This window comes from Geotrypetes seraphini, chromosome 10 (genome assembly GCF_902459505.1).
Source record: "Geotrypetes seraphini chromosome 10, aGeoSer1.1, whole genome shotgun sequence".
Classification (NCBI taxonomy): Eukaryota; Metazoa; Chordata; class Amphibia; order Gymnophiona; family Dermophiidae; genus Geotrypetes; species Geotrypetes seraphini.
This window is the reverse complement of record NC_047093.1, coordinates 116,784,697-116,799,311: the sequence shown is the minus strand read 5'-3', so window position 1 is coordinate 116,799,311 and position 14,615 is coordinate 116,784,697. Positions and strand designations below refer to the sequence as shown.

Here is a 14,615-nt window from a genome sequence, read left to right as displayed (position 1 = left end):
CAATTTACCCCCACTCTCTGTTTGCTATCCGCCAACCAGTTTTTAATCCATATGAGTATTTCACCCTTGATTCCAGGGCTCGCAATTTTTTGAAGCAGTCGTTCATGCGGGACCTTGTCGAATGCCTTCTGAAAATCCAGATATACAATGTTGACCGGCTCGCCCTTGTTTATTTGCCTGTTTACTCCCTTGAAGAAGTGCAGCAAGTTTGTCAAGCAAGATCTTCCCTTGCTGAAGCCGTGCTGGCTGGTCCTCATCATAACTTGTCCGTCAAGGTGATCAATGATGCGGTCCTTTATCAGCGCCTCTACCACCTTTCCCAGTACGGAGGTCAGACTCACCAGTCTGTACTTTCCCGGATCTTCCCTCAAACCTTTCTTGAAGATTGGCATGACATTCGCCACTTTCCAGTCTTCCGGAATTCTTCCCGATTTGATCGACAGATTAGCTATTAGTTGAAGCAATTCAGCTATAGCCCCTTTCAGTTCCTTGATTACTCTCGGATGAATGCTATCTGGTCCCAGGGATTTATCATTTTTAAGCCTATCAATCTGCCTGCATACCTTTTCTAGACTGACTATCAACCCTGTCAGTTTCCCATCCTCATTTCCTGCGTATAGCCTATCAGCATCCGGTATGTTATGTATATCCTCTTCAGTAAATACAGACGCAAAAAATGTTGGACATGGTGGTGGAGGGAATGGAAGAAGAGATGTGGCATGGAGCTGGAGAGGGGTGATAGAAGCAGAAATGTTGGACATGAGGCTGGTGGGCAGTGGTGAAAAATACTGTACACAGTCCAGGGAAGAAGAGAGGGAGAAATAGTGGATGTGGCAGTAGAGGGGGGTGAGAGAAAGGCACCCTGGATCCCGCTCTCTCTTTCCCCACTCCCTTTGCAGCAAGGGAGGGAATGAGAGAGAGAGGAAGACGTTGCACATTGGGATAAAGGAGAGAGAAAGAAATGGTGGGGAGGGGAGAAAAGAGTGCACTTTGTGTAGTTTAATTTTGTGGTTACCATTGTATATTATTAATAAGATGATATTGTGTGTATATGAAAAATGAATAGAAGAAATGGTGTTTACAATTAGTAGTATTATTATGGGGGTGAGGTCTGGGGAGGAGCATGGGCAGGTCTGAGGCAGGGTCTAGGGTGGAGTTTTGGGCCCCCCAAATATAAAAGCGTTTCACTGCCTATGGTTAACCAGATAGGCATGCTAATGTGGATATGTTATCTGGTTAATGCTGGTTTAACGCATGAACTTTTAGGGCCTGATTCTATAAATGACACCTAACTCCTAAGCACTGTTGAGAGTCATTGTCAATCATCTGCTAGGCGCTATTTATACAATCGTACCTAGCAGTGCCTAAGCAGCCTTTGGTGCCAGTAGGCACTGAATCCTTAGGCCAGGGCTTTATTGGCCTCAATGAGTGCACCTAAGTTAGATGCCTTCTGGCACCTAAGTCAAACCATGCCCAAAATCTGCCCAAATTCTGCTGCTAACCACACCTACTTGCTGGTAGGTACCTCAGTGTAGACACCTACATTGAAATGGTGTGTACTTAACAGCTAATTAGTTTTAATTGTTTTAATTGTTTTTTAATGGTGCTTTTAATTGAGAAAATTAAGTTAGATGCCTAGATTGGCTAAGCACACTGATCTAGGTGCCTAACTTCAGGCGCTGTTTATAGAATCTGAGCCTTAGTGCCTCCTAAACAGGAAGTCATAAGTGTTCAGGTGATATGCAAATTCAAACAATAGCATATGATATGACCTAAAAATAAAACATTGAAAATTCCCTAAATCCTAAATCCTAAATATGCGTTTAGCGTGGCGAAAGTTCCTTGTTAGTATGTGATAATTCTATTTCTTAGCACCCTTCAGTACACACAAGTTTGTGGTAAAATAACCTGTCTTAATGGTAGCCCACATTGATAACTTTACCCCTAAGTTTTTTTAGGTGCAGGAGTGAGTAGAGGAGTATTGGTCTAATGGCAGATTGAAAATCAGGGAACCCGAGGTTCAAATCCCTGACAAGTCACTTAACCATCCATTGCCTTAAGTACAAATGAATCCCCTGACATTAAAATATCACAGTCAGCACTGAATTCAAACACTGACTATGGTGTTTAAATCTATACTTGGATATTCCGTGGTGGATATTCCATGGCAGTACCTAGATTCTGGAGTTGAAAACCTAGGTATGGACCAGCAGCCGGAGGTTGTTTGGGTACTGTTGATGTTCAGTGTCAGTATCTGAGTCAGTTAGAACAGCTCTTTTTCAGTTAGTTAGGGCAGCTATTTTGTTGTCCTAACTTACACAGATAGCTTTCAAGGTACCAGAGCTGAGTATTAGCAGTAAATGGATAACTTATAGCTCTGCCCCCACACCAATATTCCCTCTAAGGATTGGCCAGCTGAGTTCAAATTTTTTCTCATGTGAGCCACAAGTTCTAAAAACCAACAGTGTTCTAGATTTGCAAGTATTTTTGTGAGTTACTATAAGATCTACGAGCAACACTTCTAGAATGCAAGAGCAATTGTGCACTTGCTCAGCTTAGAGCAGCGGTCTCAAAAACGCGGCCCGCGGGCCACATGTGGCTCTCCGAGTTTTATTTGTGGCCCGCGGTCTGGACTGGATAATTCCTTCCTTTTGGAGCAGCAGCGGGTCTGGCCGGTTCGTTCCGTTCAAAGCCACGGGTTGGCAGCTCCTTGCGCTATTCGCTCCTGCATCGGAAGCTTCTCTGACATCACAACATCAGAGAGGCTTCAGACGCAGGCGCGGATCTCGGAAGGAGCCACCACCCGCGGCTTTGAATGGAATGAGCCGACCAGACACGCTGCTGCTCCAGTGGCATACCAAGGGGGGAGGCGGTCCACACAACTGGTCACCCTCCACTGTTCTTCATAGAGTGCGGCTCGCGGCTCGTCTAGAGCAGGGGTGCCCAACTGCTTCCCTTCCCTTCTCACCGCCGGCACCATGCCCTTTGATCTCCCTGCTTCTCTCGCCGCCCGACCTCAATTCTGATGTCGAGAGGACGTTCTGGCTAGCCAATCGCTGCCTGGCTGCCCGGAACGTACTTTCCAACGTTAGAATTGACGTCGGGCAGCGTGGAGATCTTGGCCTGTTCCCGATGGCGCCAGCAGCAGCAGCAGCCTATTCCCTGGTGGCGGTGGCATGGGGGAGGGCAGGAAGGAAGAAAGAAAGAAGGGGGGGCAGGGAGCCAGAAGGAAAAAAAGAAAGAGGGGGGGGGACAGGGAGCCAGAAGGAAAAAAGAAAGAAGGGGGGACAAGGAGCCAGAAACAAAACAAAAAATGGGACAAGGAATCAGAGAAAGACAGACAGAGAAAAAGAAAGAAATAGTTGGTGGAGGGAATGAGGTCTGGAGGAGAGGAAGCATACAGGAGGCTGAAAGAAGAGAAGAAATATTGGATGCACAGTCAGAAAAATAAAGTGCAACCAGAGACTGATGAAATTACCAAACAAAGGTAGGAAAATGATTTTATTTTCAATTTAGTAATAGAAATGTGCCAGTTTTGAGAAAGAAAAGATATTAAACTTTAAATGTGAGTGCTGCAGAAAAAATAGAGTACTTGGAGGGCCGCAGAAAAAATAGTTAATGTTTTATTAAAGAAATGATAATTTTGCATAAGGTAAAACTGTTAAAGGAAAGTTTTATAAACTATAAAGAGTTTAACCTCATGCAAAATTGTCATTTCTTTAATAAGACATTAACTATTTTTTTCTGCGGCCCTCCAAGTACCTAAAAATCCAAAATGTGGCCCCATAAAGGGTTTGAGTTTGAGACCACTGGCTTAGAGGGAACATTAACCTCACACCATCCTGGCACCATCCAGATAATGCTGAAGCAGAAACAATTTTTACCAGCATTATCCACCGACTGGCACCTGCTATCCAGATAACTAGCTTTGAATATCAGGACCTTAGATTGTGAGCTTTCCAAGGACAGGAAAATACAATACTACTCGTACCAGAATGTAACTCGCCTTGAGCTAATGTTGAAAAGGTGAGAACTGTATTCCAAATCAAAATCCAAATTGAATCAAATAAGTACTGACAATTACACATTCATTATGTGTGTACTGAAAATTAATCAAAAAACAGCAAGGGAATATATTTATCCAAGGTGATACTGTTGTACTAATCACCTTTGTTTTACTTCAAACTCTAATTGCAACACAAGCTGATGTGGTTAAGTGAACACTCAGACCCACAGCTGAGGTCCGGTGAAACAAGTTCACGGAGCAGCTGTTAAGGAGACCATCATTGTTGTTCACAGTCTCCTCCACCAAACAAAGACTAAATGACAACACATAAACTTGAAGAAAATAAAATAATAAATTTAACAGCAACTTAACTTTGAATGGTGTGGATGATACACATAACTGCTCCGGGCTCCTCCGTTTATTCACAATACCGACCCCCCAACCTAGGTTTCACCCGCTGGCTTCTTCAGGAGGGGTACTACAATTACAAGATGACTCAAATCAGCACTACACCACACAGCTTGCTAACTTAATAAACACTACATTTTGAAATACTCAATATAAACACTCTCTCTGCAACTTACCGGCACAAACACTCCATACTGCACACACACGCACTGCTGACAAGAGGAACTTCCCAGCAGGCCACGCTTTAAATACACTCCCCTTTTGCTACCTGCTACGTCATCACTCCTTACATCATGAGTGAAAGATTATGATTGAAACCATTCAATATCATTGTTTAATCCTGCGGGGGCCAAGGTATTGCCATTGGAATATAAACTTCTGCTCTAAATAGAGAAGATGTTGAGTAATATTTCCAGATTTCTTATGAGCACACATAAGAACAGTATATTGTAATTCCTCAATGGAGTGCTGTTGTTCAATCCAATGGCTCACTAGGGGGGCAGTAACACGTTTGCATCTTATATTGCTCAAATGTTCAGCAATGCGAATTTTAATAGCACGCCGAGTATGTCCTATATAATATAGCCTACAAGGGCAAATAATACAATATATTACTGCAGAAGACAAGCAATTATTACCTGTTCTTAGATAGAATTTCTTGCCCCCTGTTTGGGGAATTATCACTGTTTGGGGAATTATCACTGGGGAATTATCAGTGTTGAGGACATGAGGGCAATACACACACTGATGACAACGTACGTGAGGACCCTCTCTGTTCTTTTGGACAGGGTCACGATGTTTCAAAATCTGACCTAAATTCCGGCCCCTAGTGTGGGCAAATAAAGGGATGTCATTCAAGCTCTCATGTACCTGCAGCACTGGCCAGTGTTTCAGAATGATTTTTCTAATTTGTTGACTTCGATTGGAATAAGGCAATACACATACCACGGCCCCACTATTCTCCCTTTGTTGGGGATGAAATAGCCACTCCCGCTGACAGTTGCGGGCTCTCTTCCATGCCCGTTTGACTACCCGGGGAGGGTTACCTCTCTCCATAAACTTTGTGTATAAAAGCGTGGCCTGCTGCTGAAAGTCCCACTTGTCAGAGCAGATCCTTCGCAACCTTAAAAATTGTCCCACCGGGATACTATCCCAGCTGTGGACCCAGCAGTGAGACCCAAGGTCAATCGACCCAAAGAGAAGAAATCAACACGCAAATAAACACAGGCATGTTTAATTTGTCCTCGAGAGTCCTTACTACGGCGGAGGAGGACTTGTTAACTAAGGGACTTTCGTTTGTGCCTGTCAACATGTATGACGCCTTTCAGACCCGAGCGTCCCTATATCGATTCTTCCGGGTTTTAAGGTTAAAACCTTTTTTTGCAGACAAGTCATCCACAACAGACCCTATAGAAGCAAGAGGAATGAAATCTAAATCTAAGTGGATTCCTCCAGGAGCACCTGATGTTTCCGTAGCAGCCTTCGAGAGAGCAGTATTAAGGGACGTTGAGCTCGCTGAAAAATCACAATTAAAATGTGGTTCTAATTTATCATTGCAACAGTTCAGCTTGCTTCGGTCATTACAACAGGATCCTACTATCATTATCCAACGCGCCGATAAAGGCTGTGGGATAGTGATACAGGACCATGATCAATATTGTATGGAAGCTTTAAGGCAATTATTAGATGTAAGCTTCTATAGGGAAGTCGATGTGGATCCCACTAAGGATATCAAGAATGCAATTGATATCATATTAAATTCAGCACGTCAAGCTGAGGTTATCACAGTTAAAGAGTTTAAATGTCTGAATGTGGAATTTCTGGAAATTCCATATATATACTTCATCCCCAAAATCCATAAGTCTTCTACGTGCCCCCCGGGCCGTCCGATTGTGGCTGGTATTGGTTCAGTACTGGAACCTCTGTCAAGGTTTATAGATAGTTTTATCTATAAACACGTTGGTACTGTTCAGTCCTATGTACGGGACTCTTCTCACTTCCTGCAGTGTTTGCAGAGATGTGAGGGTCAAGATTGTAAACTGTTAGTAACTGCAGATGTTTCCGCCCTGTATACCAACGTGCCACAATCGGCGGCCCTGGCAATTATCAAGCAGATTCTTCGGACAGATTCTTCGAACTTTCGAAAAATAAGAGAACAAGAGGGCATTCGGAAAAGTTGAAAGGGGACAGATTCAAAACAAATGCTTGGAAGTTCTTCTTTACCCAACGTGTGGTGGACACCTGGAATGCGCTTCCAGAGGACGTTATAAGGCAGAGTACGGTACTGGGGTTCAAGAAAGGATTGGACAAATTCCTACTGGAAATGGGGATAGAGGGGTATAGATAGAAGATTACTGCATAGGTCCTGGACCTGTTGGGCCGCCGCGTGAGCGGACTGCTGGGCACGATGGACCTCGGGTCTGACCCAGCAGAGGCATTTCTTATGTTCTTATGTTCTTATGTTCTAAGCAGGTAGTTAGTAAATCCAATATTTCAATTCAAAAGAAGGAGCTAGTAGGAACTTTAGCTGAATTAGTGGTGTGTCAAAACTATTTCCAATTCACAAATAGGTTCTTCTTTCAGACTAAGGGGGTGGCCATGGGGGCCACGGTGGCCCCGTCCGTCGCCTGCCTCTACATGTCTGAATATGAAGACAAACATGTCTATACTTCTAGATGGTTTAGTAAAGTTGGTCTATGGAGAAGGTATATAGATGATATCTTCTTTTTGTGGAATGGGGAGTGTGACGAATTGGAAGAATTCCTAAATGAGTTGAATCAGGCAGATCCTAACATAACCCTGCTCTGACGAGTGGGACTTTCAGCAGCAGGCCACACTTTTATACACAAAGTTTATGGAGAGAGGTTACCCTCCCCGGGTAGTCAAACGGGCATGGAAGAGAGCCCACAACTGTCAGCAGGAGTGGCTATTTCATCCCCAACAAAGGGAGAATAGTGGGGCCGTGGTATGTGTATTGCCTTATTCCAATCGAAGTCAACAAGTTAGAAAAATCATTCTGAAACACTGGCCAGTGCTGCAGGTACATGAGAGCTTGAATGACATCCCTTTATTTGCCCACACTAGGGGCCGGAATTTAGGTCAGATTTTGAAACATCGTCCAACAGAACAGAGAGGGTCCTCACGTACGTTATCATCAGTGTGTGTATTGCCCTCATGTCCTCAACACTGACCGAGTGATAATTCCCCAAACAGGGGGCAAGAAATTCTATCTAAGAACAGGTACTAATTGTTTGTCTTCTGCAGTAATATATTGTATTATTTGCCCTTGTAGGCTATATTATATAGGACATACTCGGCGTTCTATTAAAATTCGAATTGCCGAACATTATAAGATGCAAACGTGTTACTGCCCCCCTAGTGAGCCATTGGATTGAACAACAGCACTCCATTGAGGAATTACAATATATTGTTCTTATGTGTGCTAATAAAAAATCTGGAAATATTACTCAACATCTTCTCTATTTAGAGCAGAAGTTTATATTCCAATGGCATACCTTGGCCCCCGCAGGATTAAACAATGATATTGAATGGTTTCAATTATAATCTTTCACTCATGATGTAAGGAGTGATGACGTAGCAGGTAGCAAAAGGGGAGTGTATTTAAAGCGTGGCCTGCTGGGAAGTTCCTCTTGTCAGCAGTGCGTGTGTGTGCAGTATGGAGTGTTTGTGCCGGTAAGTTGCAGAGAGAGTGTTTATATTGAGTATTTCAAAATGTAGTGTTTATTAAGTTAGCAAGCTGTGTGGTGTAGTGCTGATTTGAGTCATCTTGTAATTGTAGTACCCCTCCTGAAGAAGCCAGCGGGTGAAACCTAGGTTGGGGGGTCGGTATTGTGAATAAATGGAGGAGCCCGGAGCAGTTATGTGTATCATCCACACCATTCAAAGTTAAGTTGCTGTTAAATTTATTATTTTATTTTCTTCAAGTTTATGTGTTGTCATTTAGTCTTTGTTTGGTGGAGGAGACTGTGAACAACAATGATGGTCTCCTTAACAGCTGCTCTATGAACTTGTTTCACCGGACCTCAGCTGTGGGTCTGAGTGTTCACTTAACCACATCAGCTTGTGTTGCAATTAGAGTTTGAAGTAAAACAAAGGTGATTAGTACAATACTGAAAATTAATCACAGATAATGTGTCTGCCTTTGCACTGGATAGTTTTTCTGTCACAAAAACCCAAACATTGTTTTGATTCAGCAAAATTACATATTTTATTCCATCTCCTGCCTTTACCTTATTTCTGGGAATCCCTCTTGATAATTTTGCCTACATTTAGGATGGACAATAATTAAAGCCTGCATTTCCACAGATAGAACACTTTTAGGATGATAAATTAAAGTCCTACCAGACTTTTTGGTGCAGCTCGGTTGAGTTGACCATCCTTCTGGAAGACACTGCACCTCTTCTTCCATTGTTGCTTTTCTGGTTAAATACCCATCGATACATATGTACTGAGCTCTTTCCATCACTTTATAAGATTCTTTTGGATTATAGAAAAAACCGGTAGCTAAAGGAGGCGGATTACATTTTTCTAAAATGAATCAATAAAATGATTACAATATCAAGTTTTGTATTCTGGCTTTGAAAGTACCAATACATTTTCAGTAATAGATACAGATTAAATAATCAAATCAGTGCAACTTGGCAACTGGCCCTCCCCTACCCACTGCAAAAGTTCTAACATATGACAACAATTTCTAAGCAGAAGAAGCAAAACCAGAGCAAATCAGAAGAAAATATTAAGCAAAAACTTTCTTACAAAGAAACTGAAAATATTACAATGGCTGCCTGCTAATGGACCATGGTGGTCAGAATTCCATCAAAATGCTAGCCACTGCAGTTAATTTGAAATTGGATACTCGGTGTGTGTAGCTGGACACAAGCCAAATTTGACTGTCTGATTTCAGGGCTAACCAGAAGTGCAGTCTTGTTAGTGGTGATATTCAGACTGCTAACTGGATAAGTTAGGATAGCCTTTATTGTTGTTCTAACTTTATCTGGGTAGCTATCCTGTTAGTGGTCTGAACATTGCTGCTAACTGGTTAGTACCACTGAATATCCCTCTCACTGGCACTTATCCAGACATGCTAACAAACTACCCCCCCCCCCTTTACTAAGCTGCAGTAGAAGTTTCTACCAAGGCCTGGAGCACTAAATGCTACAACGCTCATAGGAATTCTATGAGCGTCAGAGCAGCATCAGAACATTTAGTACTCTGGCTGCTTGAGCCTTGGGTAGATAACATGACTAATCTCTTCTTCCCATTCTCCCCTTCTTTACTTAATAGTGTGGAATCTATCTTAACTACAGCTTCAAATTTTCTTCAACATATCATTTTCTCTGTGTTCAACCAGTGCTTTCTAAAATTCTGATACTTTTGTGTAACTAACGGGTTGCTCTATATATACTGTATATCTGCCACCTTTCTATGTATTTTTATGTTTTTTTCTATGTATATATTTGAAAGTATCGGCAGGTATATTTCCTGAATAAATCCAAGTACACTGTTCTGAGCTCCCCTGAGAGAATGGAATAGAAAATTGAATAAATAAATAATAAATATATATATTCTCCAAATTACCCTGAGCTTTAATTACTTCAAATTGAGCATCTTTCTTCTATGGCAATAACTCTCCTCAACTCCAAACTTTTGGCCTCAGTTATTCCTGCCAGTGCCACATTACCGTAACCCAACTGAGACAGTAGTGCATGAACAAGGATATGGAAAGAGGCCCTATCAAAGAAGCCCCTCTTGAGGAAGTTGCATCATTGTAATGGACTGGCCTATCAAAGGCCCTGAGGCTGTTGATGAAAATCGTGCCTAAATGAATCCTTGCAGCAGCTCTGTGGCCAAGTTAAAAGCACACTGAGCTGCCGCTGCTGTTCCGGGGGTGCGGAAGGCAGGAGTCCAGGGAGATACTTGAGAGGCAAGTCAGCTGGCCAGCACTTCTCTTCCTCCTCTGTGAACCGCGGCACACTTGGAATCTCAGGAGGCACACAGTTTGCGATACACTGCCAAGTTTCCAAGTTTATTACATATTTGATATACTGTCTATCAAAGGTTACCTAGACGGTTTATAATACTAAACTTTAAAAAGAAAGGGGAGACATTCATAGTTAAAATGTCAAGGACAGATCAGACAAAGACATATGGTAACAAAGGGCCCATGGGTAAGGATAAGTAAAGTACATCGAGATAAAATAAATTAAAAGGGAGGTAAAAATAGGGAGGGGATAGCGCTTCTTAAAAGTGGTTTGTGGTTATTACTCTGTTTACTCTGCCCTAACCACTCGCAATTTCATAGGACAGAAAAACCCTTGTGCACTATTGAGGTTGCCTGCTGTGTAAAAGTAAGTTGCGAGGCTATAAATATCACCAAATTGAAACAGCATTATAGACGAAGAAGAATGGGTCAACAGGCTGCCTGCTGTGTAAAAGTAAGTTGCGAGGCTATAAATATCACCAAATTGAAACAGCATTATATACAGGCTGTTTTATTTATATTTAGGACTAGTTTATGATCAGTAATTAATTGAAAGACAGCAAACATACAATCCTGGAATGGAACCATCCCGAGCTGTTCTGTTATTGAAAAAATGTAAGATAACATGTCCAGCTTTCCAAGGTTAGAACCTTGTTCTTTCTTTGATCATCCCTGAATCTGTTTCCCACAGGCATTTCAGGTTGCAGCTTCACAAGCCATCTATTCTCTCTCACTTCAGTTTGTGGATTATTCCTTCTTCTCCCTTACCTTCCTTCTGCATTTATCTCTGGGAAGTTATAAAGTCTTAAGGGTATGACTCTATCCCTCCTAATTTCCCTTTACCTATCAGGGAGCTTGGGACATTCCTTTCCCAATTAGACTGTTTGGAATAGTTCCTCACAGGATCTCTTAATATGGGTACAGCTTCTTGTTGGGTGTAGGCTTGTGTGACCAGAGTAAAAACATATATTGAGGGGGAATAAGGTGCCCGACCAGGTGTCGGGGTGGGGGTGGGGGGTCAGCAGAGCAAAAAAAACCATAAAAACAAAAAACTGCACATGCCCAGAATAGTTCAAGGAGATTGGCAAGGAAACTGGCTCCTAATTAAAAGTATTAAAGATTAATTTTATTAAATTATACATTTTTTAATGGTACAGCAGAGGTGCTGTGAGGTTGCTAAGCAGGAGTTAGTGGTTGCAGCTCTGTAAAAATGTAATATTTCTGAGCAGGGACTATCAATTGAATACAGTACAGTGCTGTACAGTACTGTATCAATTGAACTGTACAGTGCTGTATATGCCTTTCAGCGCTATAGAAATGATAAATAGTAGTAGTAGTAGTTGTTAAATTTAGTCAGAGTTATAAATAAATTAAGTTAAATGTTGAGATATCTCAAAAGAATACTAATTCTGGATGTTAGGACCCTTGAATTCAGTGGGTAGAATTTGAAAATGAGAGGTTTTAACAGTAAAATGGTTTTAAAATAGAACATTGGAATGTATAGGACTTTAAGTGTATTTGTAATGAGGCTTCCGATTGGCTGCTCAAATGAAGAAGGGAACCTGTTCTAGTGATAGTTGCGAGAGAGCCATGGACACAGTTGAAGAGAACTGAGGTTTCTTTGGCTACTGTATGACTACAAGTGTGATTGAATCTGATAGGAAAATTTATTGAGAGAAAAGTGAGCTGAATGTTTTCACAATAAACACTGAAATGGGTGGAGAGTGAAAAAGAAATTTTGTTGCAAAGTTAAATAAATATGATTAAATATAAAATAAACTTTTTTTTAAATACAAATGAAGCATTAAAAACATTTTAAATACAATAAGAAGAAAAATTAATTTACAAAATTATTATATAACAATATCAATAAAAGCAAATATTCCCAATTCCCTCATCCCAGAGCTGTGAAGTGGAAAATATATATATTTTTTTATTACTTAATACGTTTTAATGTTTAAATATATGACTGTGGGTATGTTGTGTTAAAGTATCTAAATAAGGTTGCCAAATAGTAAAAAATTGTCTTCCTTGCCTACTGTTCCATTCTGATAATTGCTTACTTTCTATTGTCAAGATGTGTAACATTCTAGAACTAATAATCCTTTAAACTTTTGTGAATCACACTAAACCTATGAACACTTGGCCAAAGCACAAGCTGATATGTCCAACTGGATGTAATAGAGAACTACAAAAGATCTCAAGCGCTCACAGCTATAAGCCCAATATATTTTTTCAAGCAAATAACCACAGGGTGAGCTATCATTGATCCTAAATGTTCTCTTTTCCTTCAATTTTTATCAATCTTTATCAAACTTTAACTTCTTTAGTATTTTAAAATGCTTTGAAAGTCTTATTTTAACTTATATATTGGTCTTCATTGATTTAACAGTATTTTCCCATTTTAGAATAAAGTTATGAAGTACTTAGCTTCACGACGACAGATCTCCGTTTCGCTCCTACTATTTTAAGAAGAGCTTCATCAGGAAAAGCACCAGCAATAACACTATGAATAAAACAAGACAATCTTTAAGTTTAAATTCTGATAAATACTTTTAAACTTACTTGTACTAATGGCTCTATGGCGGAACCTTCGGTTACCATTTAAAACCCGACTTCTTTATATATATATATATATATATATATATATATATAAACATTTAGAGACTATTAGCAAATTCGTTCTTGAACTTACTAAAGGACGGGACTTTGAATATTATAACTGTTCTACAAAATCAATTATTTAACCTTTCAAATTCTTAAACCTATTGTAACACAACCCTTTGCTCGAACCTCGTTTTTATAACATACCTGGCGGCATTATAAGGACAAAATTCCAAAGAATAATAAGAGGCTCCGTATACTAGGATACAATATGCCTGTTTTATTTATCGCTGGCTTGAACGTTTACCTAAAGACTCGAGTTTAAATGTTCTGAAGGCGTCTGACGTCATATCCGGTGATGTCACTGCTCCTTTCTAATCAATCTATTCTATGGGCGTTTTTTATAAAACCAAATTTGACCAGAACCACATACAAACATTCTCAACCCAATGTATATATCATTCATCCTACTCAATCATGACCTTCAAAGGCATGCACAGCTTATCGTGTCAATTCCTACTAATAGTACAATCACTAGTACTAGGAATACTGGACTACTGTAACATTCTCTTCCTCCCATGTCCGGCGACTACGATAAGACAACTCCAAACAATCCAAAATACAGCCTTAAGACTCGTCTATTCATTGAAAAAATACGACCACATCACTGAAGCCTACATCAACTCACACTGGCTCCCAATCCAAGAAAGAATCCAATTTAAATTTTACTGCATATTATTTAAAACACTACACGGAGACAGCCCATCATACCTGAATAATCGCCTCATCCAAGCAACCAGCACCAGACACAGAAAAACGCACTCCCCATTCATACCCCCCCCATCCAAAGAAGTGAAAAGAACAAAACAACATGACGGCCTCCTAGCCACACAAGCTGCAAGACTGGATAACCAAATCTCCAACCTTCTGATGACCACCCCAGACTATAAGACGTTCAGAAAAGAAATAAAAACCACACTTTTCAAGAAATTCCTAAAACAGAAATAAAAACACGACCACTAAAAGCCCTCAAGATCTTCATATTACCTCTCTAGCTATGCTCTACAATTCATATAATTCTGTCATTCTGTAACGCTGTAATTCTTTATTCATTGTAATTCTGTCCTTAAACTAACCTTTTGTAATCCGCCTTGAACCGCAAGGTAATGGCGGAATAGAAATCCCTGATGTAATGTAATGTAATGTAATGTAACTACTTACATACACGGCAAATGCTACCATAAAGATTAAAAGGAAGCCTGATGTCATATCCGGAGTATTTTATATTCCATTCAAATCAGTTTATCATCCACCCATTCATAATCTGAATCACTGCATCACTCTGCTATCTTAACTAATTCTAAGTAAGTAGATCATACAACACATCACTAATCTCACTTGCATGATTTACAGAATCCATGAACTACCTTAAACTTCAAAAGAAGACTTGCCAGTATATAAGTATTTAAACCCTGCGGCTGTAAACTATGCAGGCGATCAATCCATCTTTGTTCAGATTGTAACAATTTTTCCCCCCTATCCCCCCCTCTTATCGATGCCAATATTCTGTCTATAATCATGCATTTTAATTCACCA

At 40.5% G+C, this 14,615-nt stretch overlaps 1 protein-coding gene across 1 annotated transcript in view; it reads right to left on the bottom strand.

Annotated features, from left to right (window-relative positions):
- The window catches only part of F13B (coagulation factor XIII B chain), a 228,854-nt gene that overhangs the window by 170,643 nt on the left and 43,596 nt on the right, over window positions 1-14,615 (bottom strand). The window contains exon 4 of the mRNA XM_033962281.1: window positions 8,777-8,962. Within this exon, the coding sequence (XP_033818172.1) occupies window positions 8,777-8,962 (186 nt within the window). The remainder of the gene's footprint in view (window positions 1-8,776; window positions 8,963-14,615) is intronic.